This window comes from Malaclemys terrapin, chromosome 1 (genome assembly GCF_027887155.1).
Source record: "Malaclemys terrapin pileata isolate rMalTer1 chromosome 1, rMalTer1.hap1, whole genome shotgun sequence".
In the NCBI taxonomy this organism is placed as follows: domain Eukaryota; kingdom Metazoa; phylum Chordata; order Testudines; family Emydidae; genus Malaclemys; species Malaclemys terrapin.
Window position 1 is genome coordinate 273,907,799 of NC_071505.1, and position 22,916 is coordinate 273,930,714.

The following is a 22,916-nucleotide window of genomic DNA, read 5'->3' on the forward strand; positions in this document are numbered from 1 at the left end:
AGATGGATTTTAAATTTGATCAATCATCCAGTTGCTACCATTGTAGACGACAGGGGTGGACCCTCCTGGCAATAGATCAGACAGCAGTCATTTAAAGTGTAGAAATTCTGTGCCTCCAAATGCCACTTACTGGTTTGTTTTAGCTCCCACAAAGTGCTAGGAATTGCGCAAACATGAAGGAAAGCACAGTCCCTGCCTCAAAGAGCTCACAATCTAAAAACGTACACAGAACCAGTGAATTTCTGTGAATTGTAGCGGTAGTTCTGGTCATCATTCACCTGTAGCTAGATGTGAATTTTGTTAACTTAAGGAAAGAGACCACTCGGTTCAATTTTGTCAGCCTGAAATCTCCAATTTGGAGGTGCTCTATGGTGGGGACCTTGTGTTTCAGTAAGGGCTTTTGCGAGTAAGAGGAGTACAGCTGTTCTGCTGCCTTGGGACAGGATACAAAGTGTGCCTCTCCCCAATGTGGGACTAGCTCTGCAGCTGAGGTTGGGACAGAGCCATGGTTTCTGCCTCATTTGGCGAATTTAGTAGTAGCAGCAACTCTAAAGTTGGGAATTCCAGTGGCAGAATTAGTGGGGCCCTATGTGCAGCTTCACTTTCGGGGGGGCCCCCCTTGCAACCCAGCCAAGAAAAAGAATATTCTCTTATTCCCCCCCCCCCATTTTTAATTCTTTTTTTCTTCATCCTCCTCCTATATTATAAGTAATAGGAAGTAAATGAAAATAAAGTGAGGTACTTGATTGGGGCAGGGGGTTGGGGTGCAGGAGGGGATGTGGGGGGTTGGGCTCTGGGAGGGAGTTTGGGTGCAGGCTCACGGGGTTGGTGTGCAGGAGGGGTCAGGAGGGCGGCGCTTACCTTGGGCAACACAGCTCCCAAAGCGACCGGCATACCCCTCTGGCAGTGGATCCTAGGCAGGGGGGAGCCAGGGTCTCTGTGTGCCGCTGCCCGCATGTGCTGCCCCCGCAACTCCCAATGGGAGCTGCGGAGTTGGCACTCGGGGCAGGGGCAACAGGTACGTGTGTGTGTGTGTGTGTGTGTAACACTAACACACACACACACACAGCCTCAGGGACGTGCTGGCCGCCTCCAGGTGCGGTGCAGCGTGGAGGGAGGGAGACAGCGCGGACAGGGAGCCGGCTTAGTCCTGCTGCGCTGCTGCTGGCACATCTCTGTGTGCCCCTTAGGGGGATTGGGCAGCACGTCTCCATGTACTGCCAGGGGCACGTAGAGATGTGCCAGTAGCCGTCTGTTTCCGGGAGCAGCGTGGGATTTGTCCTGCATTTTGGGGGCCCCATGCCACCACACTGTTTGTTTGTTTCATGATAAATCCGCCTCTGCAGAATTCCATGTGGTCAGCATAAGAGCTATTAAAGGTCTCCAAATGCATTTTCTGAGAGTTCTTAGACCAGCATCTGACCCAAAGCACTCTTTTCAGATGTTAAAATTACACCGTTCAAAATCTTCCCTTGTATCTGTTGCATGGCTACATAGCTTGCAAATTAAAACTGGGATTAGCATATACTGTTGCTTCCAATGGATGGAAAAGGAGACTGCAAGAGGAATAGGGAAATCTGGCCTATGTAGGCAAATGATAAAGATGAAATCACAGATCAGGCAGGCACACAAGGAGGAGAGGTAGGAAAGAAGAGAACCTGTGGATGCCCTGGGTCCAAAATCTTTGTTTACCGGGGCAATGTCATGAGGGGCAGCTGCTAGTTTCCATGAGGGTCCTGGTAGACAGCAGGTGAACCCATGGGCAGCTCAGGGGAACAACACTGGCAGTGAAGTCACTGATATTTAACAGGTTTCAGAGTAGCAGCCGTGTTAGTCTGTATCCGCAAAAAGAACAGGAGTACTTGTGCCACCTTAGAGACTATAACAAATTTATTTGAGCATAAGCTTTTGTGGGCTACCGCATCCGAAGAAGTGGGCTATAGCCCACGAAAACTTATGCTCAAATAAATTTATTAGTCTCCAAGTTGCCACAAGTACTCCTGTTCTTTTTACTGATATTTAAAGTATGGTAGGAACTGACCTAGTATCTTAGATAGTCCTCTTTGTTCTTGCTTTCTTTTTAACTGAGACAAGGTGAATGAGGTACTATCTTTTATTGGACAAACTTATGTTGGTGAGGAAGACAAGTTTTTGAGCTACACAGAGCTCTTCTTCAGGTCTGGGAAACTCAATCAAAGCATCACAGCTAAGTACAAGGTCGAACAGATAGTTTAGCATAAGTAGTTAGCACATACATTCAGACTGTGTGCTAACCACTTATGCTAAACTATCTGTTCGACCTTGTACTTAGATACTCAGTGTCACAGCTTTCCCAAACTTGAAGAGTTCTGTGTAAATCAAAAGCTTGTCTCACCAACAGAAGTTGGTCCAATAAAAGATTACCTCACCCGCCTCAACCCTGTCAGACCCAGGATATTAGAGAGACATCTACAACTTCTTCCAAACTGGGCATTTGTAAGCAATAAATCACTTCAGACTATGTTTCATGCTGGTGTTTATGTAGTCTTTCACTAGAAGGTAACTTGAGTGGGTGGGGAAAAATAAAAGCCTGGTTGAGAACTAAACTGAATAGGTGCTAACAAAATGTTCTATGTTTCCAAAACATCTGTGGCATATTCGTGAAAGAGTTGGTTTAAAAAGAACAAAAACAAACACACAAAAAAAAGCTTGGAATATTTACCCTTATGAGTTAAGACTGATATGAAATGAAAGAGAGCAACAATCTCTCCAGAGTGTATTTAGGGTTATTTTACTTCTGCCCTAGTAAATGTGTTGCTTTTCTGTGGCATGAGTATGCTAGGGTGCTTCATTTCAGACCGGAAAATGCATGTCCTGAATTGTATAATTGACCAAGCCACAAATATAAATGATAAAATTTTATATATCTATATGTATAATATATAATCTTAAGTGTCACAGACAGCTGTGTGGGTTTCTTAAGCCTCATTGACCTTGTGGGTAACCCAGAACAATAAACAATCGTCACATGTCCTGTTGGTATGACAAGTCGAGACGCCCTGTTAGAGAACAGTGCTGGGAGTACAGTTAACAGAGAAGCTTGCTGTGCTATTTTCAGGTACAGTGACGCAAGTGTTATCCCACCTCCCCCATACACCTTCCCCTATGCAAGGAAATGAGAAAATTCAGAAGACAGCAATAAATTTTGCTGTAATTCTTCCTAGATTTGTGTTAAAACAGTTTATGCTGAGTCTGGGGACTGGCCTGCTAGGGACTCACTTTAAGAAAATATGTGAGTTTAACCAAAATAAAGGTCAGAATGGTGGCCCTTTCGTATGTATAAAATCTGTCCCTTCCTACTTAACAAATTGAAGGTCCTGAGCTGCCACAGGGGAAATGGTTTGAATTACATCCCAGTGTTGTAAGATGAGAAGATAGGAGCTGATTTGAACAAAATAAGTCAGAGAAATGTAGCTAAGGTCAGATTTTTTTCATGAGGAAAGAAATTGAGCCTTATTCACTGCTTTTGCTTTAGGGTTTGTATTTTTTGTTTTTGGTGTGTGTGTGTGCATAAGAAGTCCTATGACTTATAGGCATATTACACTTTTCTTTTGATAGATGATGGCAGCCATTAAAAAAGAAAAAATTGCCATACTTGATATCTGCGACCGCGCAGCTTTCTTATTCACTACAAATTCTCAGTCTGGGGAAAGTGGTGGTATCTCAGAGATGACTGGCAAGAACTGAAATACAATTATCACTGTATTTCTGAACTGATTTTAAAATACATTTTAAAATAAATACTTCACTAATGCTTTTTAAAAAATTTTCAGGGTATACAACATGTTGATCACTTTGGTTTTATTTGTCGGGAATCTATTGAACCTGGGATAAACCAGTATGTTTGCTACGTGTTCCAGTGTGCAAGTGAATCTTTGGTAAGTAATTTACATAAACAGTTAAGTTGGTAGTGTATACCAAGCCTATGCCATCATAACCACATTGCTCAGGGATGTGGAAAATCCTAACCCCCAATGTAGACAGTGCTATGTCAGCAGGATGGCTTCTCCTGGAGACAAAGCCACCACCTCTTGGGGAGGTGGAGTACCTGCACTGACAGGAGAAGCTCTCCCGTTGGTGTAGGTAGTGTCATCACTAGGCACTACGGTATACTGTGGTACTGTAAGTGTAGATAAGCCCTCAGTTTTTCACATTTTGATAACCTCTTTCATCAGAGGATCTCAAAACACTTAATCCCTGAATCTCTGCAGCTATATGAAGTAGATGAGTGTTGTCCTCACTTTGCACATGGGTAAACTGAGGCTCAGCGATTCAGTCTCTGCCCTCTGTTGTGAATGCACACCTATATACAGGTACAAGTACACGTGGCTATACTTAGTATCTGGACATGTCCAGGTGTTAGAATTTGCAGACACAGATGTTTACACTGGCAAAGTTCAGGTGTATGTGTTTGTGTTTGAGTGCACAAGTGGTGGCAAGGTAAAGGCTTAGCTGAATATCTGACCATAATTAACTTGCACATTTTTATCTGTTGAGACGTAGAATCATAGGACTGGAAGGGACCTTGAGAGGTCATGGAGTCTAGTCCCCTGCACTCAAGACAGGACTATGTGTTATTTTAGGCCATCCCTGACAGGTTTGTCTAACCTGCTCTTAAAAACCTCCAGTGATGGAGTTTCTACAACCTCCCAAGGCAATTTATTCCAGTGCTTAACCACCCTGACAGGAAGTTTTTCCTAGTATCCAACCTAAACCTCCCTTGCTGCAATTTAAGCCCATTGCTTCTTGTCCTTGGAGGTTAAGGAGAACCGTTTTTCTCCCTCCGTCTTGTAATAATCATTGACATGTACTTGAGTACCTTGGTGAACTGGGGCCAAATTACTAAATTAGTAACAGAGCTGGAAATAGAACTTGGATGTACTGAGTTCCAGTTCATGCTTCTACTACAAAGTTGTCATGCTCCTTGCCTGTGCTACACACATCCTCCCATTTTCCAAATGTGATTGCTCTCCTTTTTATTCCTAACTATTCTGAGAAATGAAATAGGAACGTCAGGTTTGAAGCAGAAATTTAGATCTATAGTTGTTCTGCATAATGGACAGTTGAAATGTATGATATAAAAGATGTCAGTCAATTAGCCATTGTGATTATAAGACTCAGCATACTCAATTGTTAGATATGACATATATAAAGTAATGTCTTTGCTATATTTTCTGACGGAGAGAGAGACAAGATGGTTGAGGTAATAACTTCTATTGGACCTACTTCTGTTGGTGAAACAGACAAGCTTTCAAGCTGCACATAGCTCTTTTTTCTTAATGTCAGGTACAAAGAAACCATATTAACTGATGGCTTTCTAACTTCTTAGTGCTTCAAAGTGAAAGGTAAAATGCCATGAATTTATAGAAGAGATGCACTAATTCTCCTAATAAAGCAGGGCCTAACTGCTCACAATTAGAGCTAGTTTAAAAAAAAGAAAGAGGAAAAAGTGGGGGGGGCCTCTAAAATGTTTTTCAAGATTTTTTTTTTACTTTAAACAATTTTCAAAAATCAAAAAAATTGAACCAATTCTTTAACTGTCTGGAGGAAAAAAATTAAAATGTTTGTTAAAAATTTTTCATTGAAATTAAACATATTGATCAAAAATTTGAACAGAGATAATTTTGACCAGCTCTAACTCACCTCAGAGCACTAAACAATGCCTAATTATTTTGATCATTATGGAGGACAACAGCAGTTATGGGGCTAAGTATTCTTAGCAATGCTTCAAACAATGTAGGGCAGTGATTCTCAGACTTTTGTACTGGTGACCCCTTTCACATAGCAAGCCTTTGAGCACGACCCCTCATTATAAATTTAAAAACACTTTTTTGTATATTTAACACCGTTATAAATGCTGGAGGCAAAGCAGGGTTTAGGGTGGAGGCTGACAGCTCGTGACCCCCCCCCCCCATGTAATAACCTCGTGACCCCCTGAGGGGTCCAGACTCTGTTTGAGAATCCCTGATGTAGGGGTAAATCCTCAGCTGGTGGAAACCAGCATTGCCATAGGTGCTGGAAGTAGGGGCACCGGGAGGGTGCTGCAGCATCTCTGGCTTGAAGTGGTTTCTGAGCATAGCTTTATTGGAGTCCATGGAACTATGCTGCTTTACGCCAACTGAGGATCTGACCCACTGTCAAAATTTGAGGAGAGAGAGAGAACCTATTGAATGTCCAGGAGAATGTCATTTAAAGAAAAATATGCCTTCATCTGACCTTTTGGTTAATTTGATCCCTGATAATCCACAGGTGACCTAAAAGAAAGGAGGTGGTTTACAAAGAAATAAAACCCTTCTCAACTCCCTCACATATTTTAAGAGTTAAATACTTACTTGAGTGTAATATTATTAATGGGCAGAGGCCATGGAAAAGAGCCCTGCCATTTGGAAAAGCCGACTAGTAGGCTTTGCTGTTGTAGTCATGTCTGCATTCCATGAGCCTCGTGAAATCTTACAGTGACAGGACAAGAATAAATTGAATTGTGAGATGTGAGAAACCCACTCAGAAATTATCAATAACATTAATCAAATAATTTTCATTTAACAACATTAAATGACATGCCACAGCACACAAACTGACTAATTCAAGCTTCCATGCCCATGCAAAGCTTTGCTTGAACAATTGTGCTGGAGACCTGATGATCTACAGAACACTTTTATAATCCTATGTTGAATGTTAGAAGACTGCTTGTAGACAGAAACCTGAACATGCAGTCACGTTCCCTCACAGACGTGCTTCACAGAAAAGTGATAGATGGCAGCAAAGGACTAGATCTAAAATACAATATTTGAAAGCCCTCTAAGAACTGAACAAGAAATTTCAACACAGTTTTCTTCTGCCAGGCTGAAACACGGAAGTGGGCTGTTTGCTTTTAATAGCAGTGTGTCCTTAAAATACATAAGGGGGAAGGAAACTCTGAGAAGTCTGTCTACAAAGGATGAAAGTGCATTTGAATAATATCTATCCCAGTTGAGGAGAAAATGATCACCTCTGACCTCTTTCCCAAGCAAAATAAAGATTGGCTCTACCCAGTGCTGCAGTGTGTGGGAACGCTGCATTGCTGTATTTGTGATGCTGTGAGAGGAAAGAGCAGGGCATAGACTAAAGTCTGGAAAACAATACATAAGGATTACTTGTTGGTTACAAAGAAACTTATAGCTTGTCTTTCAAATCTTTTGATCCAAGTGAGTGAGGGACCAAGAGAATAAATAGGCTGTCCCTAAAGTTTCTGACATACCAACAGGATATAACTGCAGCAACAGATCAAAAGCATTTTGTTCATAGAGACTTTGTATCAGGGCAAATGAAAACTATTTTAGGAAAAAAGCCATACATAACTCTCTCTGTGAGAGGAGGCAATAAAGGCCCCTTACTCTTAGGATCACTACTGCAAGTTATGTACCCAGCCAAGCTAAAATGTAAATTGCATAGAAGCAAATTGGCAGAAGTGAAGGTCCTCATATGCTCATTGCAGCTACTCGAAGGTAAAAAAGTTGTAATCTCTGGGCACAATAAGAGACCCAATTTTCAAGCCTGAGTGCTTAAAGTTACATATTTATGGCCTGATTTCTCTCTTTCCTCCCTTCCCCCTGGGGTTCTCATTTTCAGTGGGAGCTGTGAATGTGCAACATTTCAGAAATAGACCACTAGATTCCCACAGGGATCTAGAGACCTGTATGGTAAATTTTCAAAAGTGCCTAAGGGCCAAATTCCTAAAGGTGTTTAGGCACCTAAAGATGTAGCTAGTCATGTAGGTGCCTAGTGGGATTTTCAAAAGGGCCTAACTCCCATTGATTTCAATGTCCCTTGTCTAAAATCCTCTTGAAACCAGTAGTAAATTAGGAATAGAACTTTTGTTCTCTTGACCACTAGACTACTGAACTTTTATGATAGATCAGTGTATGTAGTATGAACAGGAAACAACATTCCTAATAAAAAAGCACTTAATCGTGGAATGACTTAAAAGTCTGATATGATGTATATGACATATTTTCACTTTTATATGGTCTTGTAAAACACTCAGACTTTTCATAGCCTGTTTTATTTTTTGTTTTCCTTCTAGGTTGATGAGGTAATGCTTACCCTGAAACAAGCCTTTAGCACTGCTGCAGCTCTACAGAATGCCAAGACTCAGATTAAACTGTGTGAGGCCTGTCCTATGCACTCATTGCATAAACTCTGTGAAAGAATTGAAGGTAGCATTTCCGTTTATTTTAAATTCATATAGAAGATTTTCTGTTTTCACTCCAGAATCATCAGTGCATCAGCTCTTAGTTTAATTCAGGGGTAGGCAGCCTTTCAGAAGTGGTGTGCCAAGTCTTCATTTATTCACTTTAATTTAAGGTTTCGCATGCCGATAATACATGTTAACGTTTTTTAGAAGGTGTCTCTCTCTCTAAGTCTATGTTATATAACTAAACTATTGTTGTATGTAAAGTAAACAAGGTTTTCAAAATGTTTAAGAAGCTTCATTTAAAATTAAATTAAAATGCTGATCTTACGCCGCCAGCCTGCTCAGCCCGCTTCCAGCCTGGGGTTCTGTTCCGCTAGGCCTGCAGCGGGCTGAACAGGGCCTGTGGCTGGGACGCCGACTGGCAAGGGGCCGGCAGCCGGGACCCCAGACCTGGGGGTGAGGGTTCAGGGGTCAGGGCAGAGGGTGCAGGGCAGAAGGCTGAGTGTGTGTGGGGGGGGGGAGGGGAGGGGTTCAGAGGGCAGCGGGGATGTGGGGGGTTCAGGGCAGAAGGCCAGTGGTGTGGGGGGATTCAGGGGTCAGGGCAGAAGGCTGGATGTGTGGGGGGTTCAGGAGTCAGGGCTGAGGGTGTGTGGAGGTACAGGGCAGAAAGCTGGGTGTGCGGGGGGTTGAGGGCAGAGGGCTGGGGGGCGGTGTGGAGGTGCAGGCCAGAAGGCTGGGTGTGTGGGGGGGGGTGGGAGGGGATTCAGGGCAGAGGGCTCGGGTGCTCGGCTTGTGGGGGTGCTCCCAGCCCCCTGCCCTGAGCAGCTCATGGCAGGGGGCTGGAAGGGATATTCCCTGTTCCACCCCTTTCCCCCAGGCTCCATCCCTACCTCTCTCTGCATTCTCTACAGAGCTGTGTGCATTCTGCCGCTCTTCCCCCTCCCCCTCGCTAGGGCAATCGCTGGCAGGGAGAGAGAGGGGGAGGAGGGGGGGCCGGAATGCACCAAGCTGGGGGAAGAAGCGGGGGAGGAGGGAAGCTTGGCTGCCGCAGGACCAAGCTTCTGCCTCCTGCCCCCGCAGGGGAAAGCGGTGGGCGGAGGGGCTGAGTGGACCCCCCACTGCCGGGGCAGGAGGCAGAAGCTTGGTCCTGTGGCAGCCAAGCTTCCCTCCTCCCCCGCTTCTTCCCCCAGCGTGGTGCTTTCCGGCCCCTCCACCCCTCCTCTCACCAGGCAGGCAGCGTGCCACTCAAAATCGGCTCGCGTGCCGTAGGTTGCCGACCCCTGGTTTAATTAAAACCTATCTAATTGCTTGAATCTCAGTTTAGTTAAAGAAGAAAAAAATTCTCATGACCATGATAAATGGCCAATAAATTGAGTAAAGTGGTAGCTATCGCAATAATTATTTTCCAACTAGCCCCTTAAAGCTCTTGCTATAAATATTACTTTTTCCTCAAATATTTATTTTTGTCTTTTCTTCTGCTCTATTATTTTAGCATGTACAGAAATTCTCAACACAGTGTTCTGAACACATTTGGAACCCATACTTTTGTAAAGAAGGTTTTAAAGATGGTAGTAAATGAAGGGACAGTAATGCTAGAACTGACATTTTAGCCTTTCTTTTTGTTTGTTCTTTTTCTTATTTTGTAATCTTGTTGATGATGATTTTTCTCATGGGGCTGATTGCTTTACGTACTTCATTACCTTGTTCTATTACATGAAATATGTTAATAAAATATGAGGTTAATATCAAATTGAACAAGGATAATAAAGAATTTAGGGCTAGTGCCTGACTTCAGATCTGCACACATAGCTCTGACTTCAACGACAGTTTAGTATGCCACAGTATGTCTTTTTAATATTTGACAGGATTGTTATTAAAAATGACATAAGCTGGCAGATGAAACCAACATACATAATCAAGTATGATATGCTCTATTCACTAAAAAGTAGTGGTGTGTTCACACAAAAACGTGTCTGTTTTTGTATGAGGTATTTGTAATAAACGCCACGATTTGTATTTGTTAAATAAAAATGATTATCACTTAGAATTATTAGTTCCCTCTGGTGGGTGAAAAGCATGAGAAGTTTTGACAACGAAATACAGTTTTATAGTTAATGTCTGTGTTAAGCACTAGAGTGTTCAGAAGTGGCAAACCTTGGTTGGAAATTCCCCGTTTCTCAATGAAAAGCTACAAATGCATAAGCTGCTGTTTTGTCCCATTGATATGCATGGAAGGACTGTGAAAAGGAGCCAACACCAAGATTTTCAAAAGTGACTTATGAGTTTGGATGCCTCAGGTTTTTGGATACCCCAACTTGAGACACCATTGAGAGCCCAATATTTTTAAAAAGTACAGAACAGAGACCATCTGAAAATCAGGGCCTTCTAATATACCTCTACCCCGATCTAACATGACCCGATATAACACAAATTCAGATATAACGCAGTAAAGCAGCGCTCCAGGGGGGCGGGGCTGCACACTCCGGTGGATCAAAGTAAGTTCGATATAACGCAGTTTCACCTATAACACGGTAAGATTTCTTTTGGCTCCCGAGGACAGCGTTATATGGGGATAGAGGTGTATGTATATCAAGTTGGGCAACTCAATCACCAGTCACTTCTGAAAATCTTTCCCTAAGTAATTGTAAAATATTTTGCTACAGTGTTGTTTTTCTTTTTTTGTATATATATATATATATATATATATATTTGAGGCTGGTGGGCTTCAGACAGAACCAAGGGGTATCATATTACCAAAGGATTTATTATAGGGGAGGCCTAACAATTTTTCTAAGACCCAATATTCAGTTGCTTATAACTCTGCCAAACTTGAACTATTCAGGTTGAAATCCTCCATGCTGGGTGTCTACATCAGTCTAAACATTTTTTTTTTTAAATTTCAAATAAAATGGTTCAGTGGCTTGAGAATGAAGTTGGGGGGGAAATGTGGTGTTTGGCCAAGATTAAAAATTCTTACCTTTTAAGTTAAGAAGCTCTAGTGCTTTTATTCTTTGGAGCAGGGGCAGGGAGGTTGTCTTGGGCCTTCTCCCAAGTGAAAATCCACCCAATTTTGGTTGAATTATAAACCTCTGAAAATTGCTGCTTTCACAGAGCATAGTGTGCCCTGGACCTTTTGCTAAAGTTATTACTCCCAGCTGCTGAAGTTGTTGTGGTCCAGGAACTGAGAGTGGATAGACTGTTTCTCCTGAGTGATCCCCCTTCTGGAACTCAGAAAGCATTGAAGGGAAGAAGGAAGCAGTCTGACTTGAATGTAGAAGAGTAGATGGGGACAGGGGCAAGTTGGGGAGGAAGGGGGACAGCTTTGCATCTCAATACAGGGTCCTAGAGCTTATCATTGTTGTGTTCTATTCAAATCCCTCCCAGATGGGATTCCCTTCCATAAGGCACTGAATTCTTACCTTGGTATGATCTAGTAAGAGTAGACAAGGTAAGAGGTTTGTACTTTACTAGAATTTGAAAAGTACTTTTGTAAATATGTTAATAGCTTTTTAATTGAAAGCCTTCTAAAATATCTCATCTGTCATTTATTTTAAAAGTGTATTCTATTTATGTACTTTTTATAGCAGCATAGATAGGAATCATAGGGTACTCTGGTGAATGAATTTAGTTTTAGTAGTTCTCAAAGGCTCTGTTTAATATTTTTTTTTCCTGAAGGTCTTTACCCACCTAGAGCCAAACTTGTAATTCAGAGACACCTGTCATCACTTACTGATAATGAGCAAGCCGACATTTTTGAACGTGTTCAGGTAATAAAGTCAACGCAGTTCTTGCGTCCCTCACATATCTATGTAGGTTTTGACTTCTTTCATATTCTGGAAATCTTTTTAGCATATGTGCACGTGTGTGCAAAGTTTTGTGCTCAGGTTGCTGACTTTTTCTGTGGTCAGTGGACTATATTTTAAATTGGGAAGTACCCACATTCTTCCTTTCAGCTGTATTTGGCTTTCTTTCTTATAGTCATCTGCATGGACTTAATACTCTACATTAATTCATTTCTCAAAACTAGACTGGAGTATACTATTGTAGTACAATAAAGTGATTTGAGAAAGTGCTGGTATGGGAACAGTTCAGTTCCCAACTCTGCTACAAACTTCTCATGTGACCATAGGCAAAGTTATTTAATCAGTCTGTGCTTCCGTTCCTCATGTGTAAAATAGGGAAAACAATACTTCCCTATCTTGTGGGGTGATGTGGGGCTGAGTTCTGTGAGGTATATGAGATGTTCAAATAATGAAGTGATGGGGGCAATAAAAAAAGGCTAGAGATAAAGTGATTCTAGTATAAGATAAAATAATGCATGGTTCCAAAATTCCTCTTAGAAGTATTTACGCATGAGTATTGACTCTGGAGGCTCATTGTATAAGCGAGGCTACTTTTTTTTTTAATCCCTTTCCTGTCCCGCAGTCTGGGGCTTTTTGCCCACCTGCAACAAAGTACATTTTACTCCCGCTATTATGGCAGTAGGTCCTGCAGAACCCCTGGGATCCCAGTCCTGCTTCAGGACTCTATAAGCAAGTATATTTAATGTGCAGATGAAGAATTGGTGCAATGTGTAAGAGCATTTTGGCACTTATGAAAATCTTACCCCAAGTCCCATTTTTGTTTGAGATATTTAGTCATTGCTTTACTCCATGCTGCAGTGTCTAACTGACTTAGGAGCCTGCCTTGTTTTCAAAACCAACGTAGAGCTCATTTGGAAAATGAGACTTTGAGACTCTGCAATGCCTAATTCTAAGTCTCATTTAAAGTCAATGGGACATGGGCTCCTAGGTACCTGCGTCACTTTTGAGAATGAGACTCTGCAATGCCTAATTCTTTCTCAAAAGTAACGCGGGTACTTAAGCCATGTCCCAGTGACTTTATATGAGACAAAGGCTCCTAAGTCAGTTAAGCACTGTTATCCTGATTGGAGCAATGCCTAAATACCTCTAAAAGTCTGAGGTAAGGGTGCAGATAGGCACCTCCATGGTTTCTTCAAAAGCACCTGGCAACTTTTGAAAATGGAACTTATTCATAGACTCTAGGACTGGAAGGGACCTCGAGAGGTCATCGAGTCCAGTCCCCTGCCCTCATGGCAGGACCAAAGGCTAAGCCATGTCCTAAGCCACTTAGGTGCTTTTGAAAATTGTGCTTGTAAACTTCTTTTATGCTTGTATAGTGCAAGTATGGTGCTACATAAACTTTTGTACAAGTTGTTATTAGAAGTAGTTGAATGATATTGATAGTGTATATGCAATGCATATTCTAAATTGCTGGCATCTGGAGCATCAGGAATAGCTTAACTTTAGAACATTCATAGTATTTCTGAGCAGAAATCAAAGCAAAAATGATGTATTGAAAGAGATGCTTTATTTATTTGTCTATTCTTGACAGAAAATGAAGCCTGTCAGTGACCAGGAAGAAAATGAGCTTGTGATCTTACATCTGCGACAGTTGTGTGAAACGAAACAAAAGACGCACGTCCATATTGGCGAGGCACCATTGGTACAGCCTATACTTTATTTTCTTTCTTTATTCAAATACAACCTTAGGTAACACTAAGCTCCAGTACAGCAGTGAAAACTGAGCCTTTTATATTGTGAATGAGTGAGAACTCCTTATCTGTTTTCCATAACTATACTATTTTTGATTCACTTTGGCATGTCTGATTAAAGTTTGTTTGGGGTTGCTTTTCTGTTTTTCTGTTCACTTGGAAAAAGCAGACAGGTAATTTTTGTTGCAGCTTTTAGTACAATATAAGCAATGCCAGAAAAACCTTAGCCAGCCTAAACACAGTAAGAAATAATTGTGGTGCAGGGGTGAATATACAGAATGTTACTTTTTTAGGCCATATGCTTCCTTTCTTTTAAATAAATAACAAAAAGCAAAGTTAACCAGGGGTGGGCGGATCTTAGAAGCCCGTTTTAATCCAGCCCTCGAGCTCCTGCTGGGGAGTGGGGTCTTGGGCTTGCCCCGCTCTGGCGTTCCAGACAGAGAGCAGGGTCGGAGTCCTCTCTACGCAACTCCCAGAAGCAGCGGCATGGCCCCCCTCTGGCTCCTACTTGTAGGAGTAACCAGGGGCTCCGCTCTGCATGCTGCCCCCATCCCAAGCGCTGCCCCCACAGTTACCATTGGCCGGGAACTGCAGCCAATGGGAGCTGCAGGGGCGGTGGGTCTGCAGACGGGACAGTGTGCAGAGCAACCTGACCACACCTCCGTGTAGGAGCCAGAGAAGGGACATTCCGCTGCTTCCGGGAGCCCCTTGACGTAAGCACCACCCGGAGCATGCACCCCTGAGCCTCTCCCCGTGCCCCAAACCCCTGCCCCAGCTCTGATCCCCCTCCTGCTCTCCTAACCCCTCGATCCTAGCCCGGAGCACCCTCCTGCACCCCAAACTCCTCATCTCCAGTCCCACCCCAGAGCCCATACCCCCAGTTGGAGCCCTCCCCCGCCCCCTCCAGCCCAGAGCCTCCTCCCGCACTCTGAACTCCTCATTTTTGGCCCCAACCAGAGCTTGCACCCCAACCCCAATTTTGTGAGCATTCATGGCCTGCCATACAATTTCTATTCCCAGATGTGACCCTCGGGCCAAAAAGTTTGCCCACCCCTGTCCTATAGGCTAGATTCCTTAAGTAAAGGGCACACTGCTTGTTCTGTGATCAGATTTAGCTTTAGTTTTCAGAGACCTTCAATTGCCCAGAGTACTACCAAAGCTAAAAAGTGTTCTTGCTTACTTCAACAGAACATTTCAAACAGTGCAATCCCAGAAAACACTGCTAGCGGTGGCCGGTTTAAACTTGACATTCTGAAAAACAAGGCCAAGAAATCCTTGACTAGTTCTCTGGAAAATATCTTCTCAAGGGTAAGATTAACAGCTCATTGTCAACAGTTTTTGCAGATATCATTAATGATAAGATTATACAGTGTTTGTTTGTTTTCATATTTAACAACAGTTCAGATTTATACTAAAAACTAGACAAGCTAAAATCATATGCATGAAACTTAATTGCTTCCTATGGGTTTAATTTAGCTAGATTATGTTGATGTTAAATGCAGGAAGAGCATACATGCACAGAAGCAGAAAGACAGTCTTTTAGCAAATATTTCTGAAAATGGGTTGAGTTCCCATCAACAGCAAGTAGTGCACAAAGTTAAGCTTGCAAGATTTACAGATATTTTGAGACACAATAAAATGTAGTTCAATTGTAATTTTGCATTATGTTTGTGACAGACTGACCAATATCCTGGCGTATCCTGGGCAAACCTTATGGAATAAACTTTACTAAATTGAGTTAAAACTTAGTGATTTAGGGTTAATACCTTTTGGGGCCCATTATGTTAAAAACGCCATTGTTGTTGTGGAATTGTATGCAACTCCTCTAGGAGGAAGGGGATGCTAATATAGTTCTTCTGGTTATCGGACGTTTGAAGCCATCTGCTGAAGAGGTTGGCATATATTAGTTCAAATGGGATTCTCCAAGGACCAGCTGACAAAGAAAGGATTTTTGGATAAATAGCCTGGTTTTAAACAGGCTCGGAATCGTCTTGAGGTCCAGCAGACGGACAGGATCCCTAGTTCACTGAGGGCTCCAATCTTAAGGAAGGGTTGGGAGGTCTGGGCATGCTGAGATGCCCTAAGCTGGGGGCTTGTTCTGCGTTGAAGCTGTAATGGACTGGAAGCCACAAGGAAATTCCTTGGATGGGATTTGGAAGGACTGCTCCTGCCAGAGCCCAGGATCGATTGGGATGCTCTTATTATTGCAGGTTCTTTTACTGTTTTTAAATATGTTTTCTGGGGTAGTACTTTTTACCTTAAGAAAGAACCAGGCATGGTAACTTACAGTGGTGGGCAGTCACACTAACTGTCAACTGTCTCTGAAGAGAAAGCAAGCAACTGTGCTTGGGCAGCAGGTCCGTGCTGGGAATAACACAATGAAGGCAGGGAACTGTGCAGCTTGGAAACACTCCAGTCAGAAAGGAGTGAGATGCAGATCTCCACCCAAGAAAGGCAACAGCTGGGGAGCAGGAAGTCTGGGAGTGGTTACCCTTGCTGGACCATTGGGGGAAATACAGGTGCAGTTGCCCTGAACTGTGACAACATTCGTTAACACTCGAAGACCAGTTACGGAAAAGGTAACTGTCTTTTCCTGACAAATATATATCGTCCCTTATTGAGCTAATTACCTCATTAGCCCAATCATTGCCCCCATATGTCAACAATCTCACCATGACAGGTTAATTGCCTCCAATCTTCCCTGTCACACAATTACCTAAGCGACCTGGGTGCTACAGCTCGCACTCTGTCACGATCAGTTGCAAAAATTGTGAAATATTAAGGTTATGGCTATATTATGTACAATAAGAGGTACTCAGATAATGATGAATGGCATCTCATTTCATTATTAATGTTAGCCAAGGTGCAATGTGCAATTAAAATAAAGTAACAATTGGAAAAGTTGAATAATTCTAAAAGGTATAGCATGGTAGTATTTTCTCTCCTCTCCCCTCAGCCCTCTTCCCCCCACAGTGTGGTGTTCTAAAATCCTATTTAAGCTCAGACTGGTAAAAGCGCTGTAACTGAATGATGGCAGGCAGGCTAGGAGCAGAGAGAAGAGGTGTAAAGAGGAACAAGGAAGAAAGGTCTAGGAGTTATTGGACTGAGGGCTGTAAATCCTGATGGACTGTGTTAGTGAGGTGTAACTATTGTGCTGATGATGATATGCCTAAATGTATTGCCTGGGCCATCAGAAGTAGTTGGACTACAAATGGGAGACACTTCGGTATCAATTCAGCAAGGTACTTCAGCCCCATATGAGTCAGCCCATTGTAGTCTATGTGAATCTAGGAATGACCCAATAAATATTATGAAACATAGTCTTTACTGCAGGGTTTCTCAAACTGGGGTCGCCGCTTGTGTAGGGAAAGTCCCTACACAAGCGGCGACCCCAGTTTGAGAAACCCTGCTTTACTTCATAATTCAGTCAGGTATGTGGGCACATTAACATTTTGTAGCTCACAACGTGAGAAATTGTTTCCACTACACTGGTGCAAGGAGTGAGTAGGCTGTTTTCTAATTGGTCTACTAAAGATACAGAAACCACTGGTGAGAATTGCTCTGTAAGTAAGATCATTTTTCTCCATGATGGTTATTTCACCATTTAGAATATGGTATGTCTCTCTTCTGATCATGGTCATTGTGACATAAAGCAGTGCCTTGCATAGTATATAGCAGAATGAATTTTCTGGAGTCTGTGGGTTGCATAAAGTAATCCAGATGGTAATTTGGATTTACACATGTCCAGTCTTGTCCATTTATCCTCTGATATGATGAATATATTACATGACTGAATAAAACTGCAAATTTTAGGTGCCAAAAATGTATCCTGTATGTAACTACAATAGATTAAAAACTATCAGTATGTCACAGAGCATCTTGCAAAAAAAAACTGGAAATGGGTCCACAGGGAATCCTTTCCTTGCACTTCCAGTAATGGCTTCATGAATGCAAGAATTGGAAAAGTAATATCTTACAAGATTGGTAAGGACATCGCATCTAATTGGATTTGGGACAGGGACTTGTTGTTGTGTATATACAGTGCCTGGCACAACAGGGCCCTGATCCAGGGCTGGGCCTTTATGCACTACTGTAATCAAAATGATAAAAAATAATAAATTGTAACTTATCTTTGTCTTTTTTGCCATTTACCTTTTAAAAGGATTGTAAGCTCTCTGGGGCAGGAAACATCTCTCTCTGTGGTTTTTCTACAGTGTCTTACACAATGTGGCCCTATTAAGTCCAAGTCATTTAACTGTACCATGATGTAAAAACTGATGACATCACTTGTCCTCTTTATTTTAAAGTTTTCGTAATCAAAAGATTTATGCTACTCTGAAACCTGTCAAAAGATTTATGTAGTTTTATAAGCAGGACAGAAAACTGTCATAGTTCCGATCAACTACACCTGTTTTTCCCCCCTCTATGGTACAGCAAGAACACCTACTCTCAGGCTTCCAGCTCCCAAGCTGTCAGCTCTCTTGGGTGGAGGGGTGTGTGTGTGTGTGTGTGTGTGTGTGTGTGTGTGCTCAGGCTTCCAGCTCCCAAGCTGTCAGCTCTCTTGGGTGGAGGGGTGTGTGTGTGTGTGTGTGTGTGTGTGTGTGTGTGTGTCCCTTCTGACTGGAGTATCTCCAGGCTGAACAGTTTCCTGCCTTAAGCAATCTTCTCTTGCCTTCTGTTCACTAATAACCGAATGATTGCCAACAGTTAATAAGTTACCACACAGCACTTCCTATGCAAGCCTATTTATTCTGAAGGTAAAATGCTACAGAGAAAACACACTAAAAACAGTAACAGAACCTACATGCGTGCTAATAAGCTTGCATGAGATCAACACAACCCTAATATGGGCTCCAGCAAGAGCAATCTTTCAAACCCCCCACCCAAGGAGTTGCCTTGTGGTTTCACATTCATCACAGCTTCAGCTCAGAACGAGCAGCTTTATGACATGTTAAGTCCACTCTTTGTACAGTTCAGGGGTCTTTGATCTGAAGTTTCCAGGAGAAGGTAATTAGCAAAGAATTAAGCTTTCTCCCCAGGGCATAGCTTCAAAAGGATGGATTCACCCCCAGGTATTTCCTAGGATATCCAGTTTACAAAGGTTGTCACTAAAAATCCTTTGAAGTTCCTCATGTCTCCCAGAGATTGCATTAATCCTTTCTTCCTGCTAAAGAAATTCCATACAATCCCATAGCAATACATAAACATTTTTCATTTTTAATGCAATGACCTCCAAAAATATTAAACCTAATTCAGTAAGATTTGTTCAGGATAATACAGGACATTGGTGCAGTTGTCACAAAAACAAATTCAAAGTTTCTATTCAGAAAGTTGCTATGTTCGTAGTCTCAGAAAATCTGTTCACATATTTGATTAGTAGATCATGAAAGAAGACCGACCAAGAAATCCATGGAATGTAAAATCCTTCTTCGTTCTCTCATTGTACATGCAAAGTTTTCATTTTTTTTTTTTAAGAGATGCACTTATAAAGTCTCCGTCATAATGGATTAAGAAATATATACTTATAAAGCACTCAAGCAACACACAAGGACAGGATTATGAACAGCTAATTGCCCAGATAGTCTCACTGGCATCAATGGCACTACTTGAGTGAGTAAGTGCTCACTAATGTCAGTAGAGGGTTTACAGTCTAACCCTAAATGAGAAGCCTATTTGTTTTATTAAAAATAAAAATCTCAAAAGTATGTGTCTTTCTCATTTGCTTACTTTGCTGAAATGTTCTGAAAGTTGCCAGGGCTGAACTGAAAACAAGCTGTGGCTTCATAGCTGTGTATCCCAGAAAAATAAATATAACCTGTGCTTGACCTCAAACCTCATAAATACAGTTTGAATTTTGGTCCTAGCGCACATACCAGACTATGAAAACAAAGGCTCAAAAATGTAATATTTATAGTAGTCATATATATTTTTTTAATGTCAAAAGCATAACATGGGACCCTTCCCTAAACTAAAATAAAGAATTTTCATTCATATCTCTGTTACATGATATGCCACTGAAGAGAGATGCTTCAGGGCCAGCATTCCTTTCTGTTGGTAACCCGGCTTTAGGAGGTAGTGTGCGCATGCATCCATGGCACCGAGAGTGGTTTTCAGGACTAATGCTCTGTCAGCAAAAAGTAACCTGAAGCAATTCTTAACATTGTTGACATTGTAAAACGTTACCGACGGCTGTGAGTACAGCAAGAGGAGCTACTGTGCCTTAAGTCTACCAACAATTTCTATAAAATATTTATTTTTGTATTACTGTAGCACCTATGGGCCCAGTCAATGACCAGGACCCATTGTTCTAGGTGCTATACAGTCAGAACAAGAAGACCGTCCCAGAGTTCTTACAATCTCCATATAAGATGAGGTAATAGACAAATATAGTCAGATCAGATGGGGCAGTACAAAAAAAACCACAATGAAACAATATTGGTCAGCATGATAGACTGTGGTCTTAGCACACCAGCAGCCTAATCACTGTTATAGTTTTGTAGTCCTCGCAGGAAAAAGGAATGTTTTGAAGAAGGATAGTGAGTTAGTTTTGTGGGTGTTTATGGGGTGCTTCTCTCTCTCAGGTGTGAAAAGCAGCATGGGAGAAAGCAAATGGGTTTGCTGTTTGTCTGATTTAAGTATCAAAGTAGCATGCTTCAGGAGCTGAGGGATATACATTTCCATCAGATAATAAAACAATGTAACATAATGTAGTCTGATAGTATATTTCACCCAAAGGCTTGCAGTGTTCACGGACTATTCTCAGTAAATACAGTCGTTCTAGCTGAATAGATAGCAGAATTGCAGAAAAGAATGTGAGGGTCATAGAGGATCATCAATCATTTGACACTGTTGCAAAAAATGCCAATGTCTTTCTGGGTGTATTAACAGGAGTGTCATGTGATATATGCCATCATGTGCCAGCAATACCCCTCTGCCATGTACATTGGCCAAACCGGACACGTAAGACATAGTAGGTAATTGTTTTGCTCTACTTGGCACTGGTGAGGCCTCCTCTGGAGGACTGTGTCCAGTGTTGGGCATGGCACTTTAAGAAAGATGTGGACAAATTGGAGAGAGCCCAAAGGAGAGAAACAAAAATAAGAGGTTTAGAAAACATATCTTAGGGGAAAGTATGGAATAATTGGGCATGTTTAGTCTAGAGATGAGAAGGCTGAGGTGGGACATAAGTTTTCAAAGAAGTAGAAGGTGCTGTTATAAAGAGGACAGTGGTCAATTGTTCTCCCATGTTCACTGAAGGTGGGACAAAAAGTAATTGACTTAGTTTACAGCAAGGGAGATTGAGGTTAGATATTAAGAAAAATGTTTAACTATATATAAGGATACTTAAGTGCTGGAACGGATTACCTAAAGAGATTGTGAAATCCACATCATTGGTAGCTTTTAAGAACAGATTAGACAAACACCTGTCAGATATGGTCTAGATATGTTTGGCCCTCCTGTAGGGGGGAGATGGGCTACATAACCCCTTGAGGTCCCTTCCAGCCCTACAGTTCTGTGATTCTGTTCTCCAGTAGATCATGCTAACACCAACTGTAAATGGTGTGTAGAAGAAAAGAAAGGTACCTTATACAAGTGTAGAATGGAATCCCTTACCCCCAGGGAAAAGTGGGAGACCCGCAGTAGAATTTGTAGGTCTGTGACTCCAAATCCACTCTAATAAATCTATCATTCTCAAAACAGGATTTGAAGAGTCAGGGAATTTGGTGCAGTCTGGTTGTTCCAGAGGGTTGTTGGACTGGGAATGGAAGAGGAAGCCCTGTATGAGAAGAATCTACCTTTGTTTAAAGGTTCTGAGCGGGTGGGGAACAAATTAAGTCTGATACATTTTGCGGAACATATAGAATGTTTTGTCAAATAGGAAAAGTGTCTTTCAGAAAGACATGAGGTCAGGATACAGGTCCCAGAAACGTCTTAATGATTAGGAGAGAGATTCTGTGGGTTTGAATGGACAGGAATCCAATTAAAAAAAATTGCATCTCATTTCTGGTAATTGTTTTTGATTGCAGTAGGTCATGTATTTAGATTTCAAAACAACTCTTTGTGACTTTGCATGTTTAAACTAAGTTGCTAATCACTACACGTACTGCCTTCAGGAAGAAGAGGCATAGGTATGCCCCTATTTGGAGCATATCCATGTTTGGTTCTTACTGTGATCGGGGCCTCTTCCTAAAGTTTGTTGTATTTTTCCCTTCTGGGGATAGCATTTCTAATGCAGAAATTCTTCCTTGCCTCTGCCAAGAGAGAGCTTATTTTTCCTTGTCAAAAACCTTGACGTGGAAGCAGGCAATTCTTCTTGCAGCAGATTTTTACACTTCAAAATCTTTCCATTCTTCACCGTGGGGAAAAAAAGACCAGTGATCACTTTCCATAATGGAGAGAGGGCTTGATGGACTGTAAATCTCACTATATAACTCTGAGATGATGGAACTGTACTATACAGATGTAAACATGTGATAGACTTTACATTTGAGGCTTACTCTGGGTGCAGCCATGCTGGATTGGAATATAAAAATATATGTAATGCACGTGTATTAAAATCCCAAACATTTATAGCTTCTATTTTATAATCCATGAATGCCATCAAAATTTAAGATAAAATTTCATGTTTTTTCCTTGCGAATAACTTTTTAATATTTTAAACCCATTGCATAGCATACTAATTAAAAAAATCAGTGAGTGAATTTAGTGCTCTGAAATCAAAGGATAGATTGAATTAGATAAAGATGCATAGTACATGCAGTTATTATGTGGACTTTTTTATATACCCCTTTATAGCACCTCACTGTTTACCTGCCGGATCACTGCTGTTTTTTTCCAGTCTCCTCTTAAACAATTTATTTAATCTTACTATGAAGAACAAAACTTGGGATAAAATGGAACACTCTCATTCCTGCAGGGAGCTAGCAGAATGCGAGGTCGTCTGGGCAGCATGGACAGCTTTGAACGGTGCAGCAGCCTTACTTCTGATAAGGTATGTAACAAAATTAAGTAAACCTGGAATGTGCTGTGGCTAATGCTGAAGCAGTAACACAGCAACTCCTCTTCTTTGATTTCAAAGTGGCCACATAAAGAACAAATGTATTTTGCAAAGTTCAAGTAAGATACATCTACAGTGGAGGATAATCCTCC

The 22,916-nt window shown here is 41.8% G+C and overlaps 1 protein-coding gene across 1 annotated transcript in view; it reads left to right on the forward strand.

Moving 5' to 3' along the window:
• Nucleotides 1-22,916, forward strand: part of TBC1D4 (TBC1 domain family member 4) — a 160,425-nt gene that overhangs the window by 94,886 nt on the left and 42,623 nt on the right. Inside the window, exons 4-9 of the mRNA XM_054013266.1 lie at nucleotides 3,813-3,917; nucleotides 8,102-8,234; nucleotides 11,888-11,979; nucleotides 13,607-13,717; nucleotides 14,955-15,074; nucleotides 22,684-22,758. Of these exons, the coding sequence (XP_053869241.1) occupies nucleotides 3,813-3,917; nucleotides 8,102-8,234; nucleotides 11,888-11,979; nucleotides 13,607-13,717; nucleotides 14,955-15,074; nucleotides 22,684-22,758 (636 nt within the window). The remainder of the gene's footprint in view (nucleotides 1-3,812; nucleotides 3,918-8,101; nucleotides 8,235-11,887; nucleotides 11,980-13,606; nucleotides 13,718-14,954; nucleotides 15,075-22,683; nucleotides 22,759-22,916) is intronic.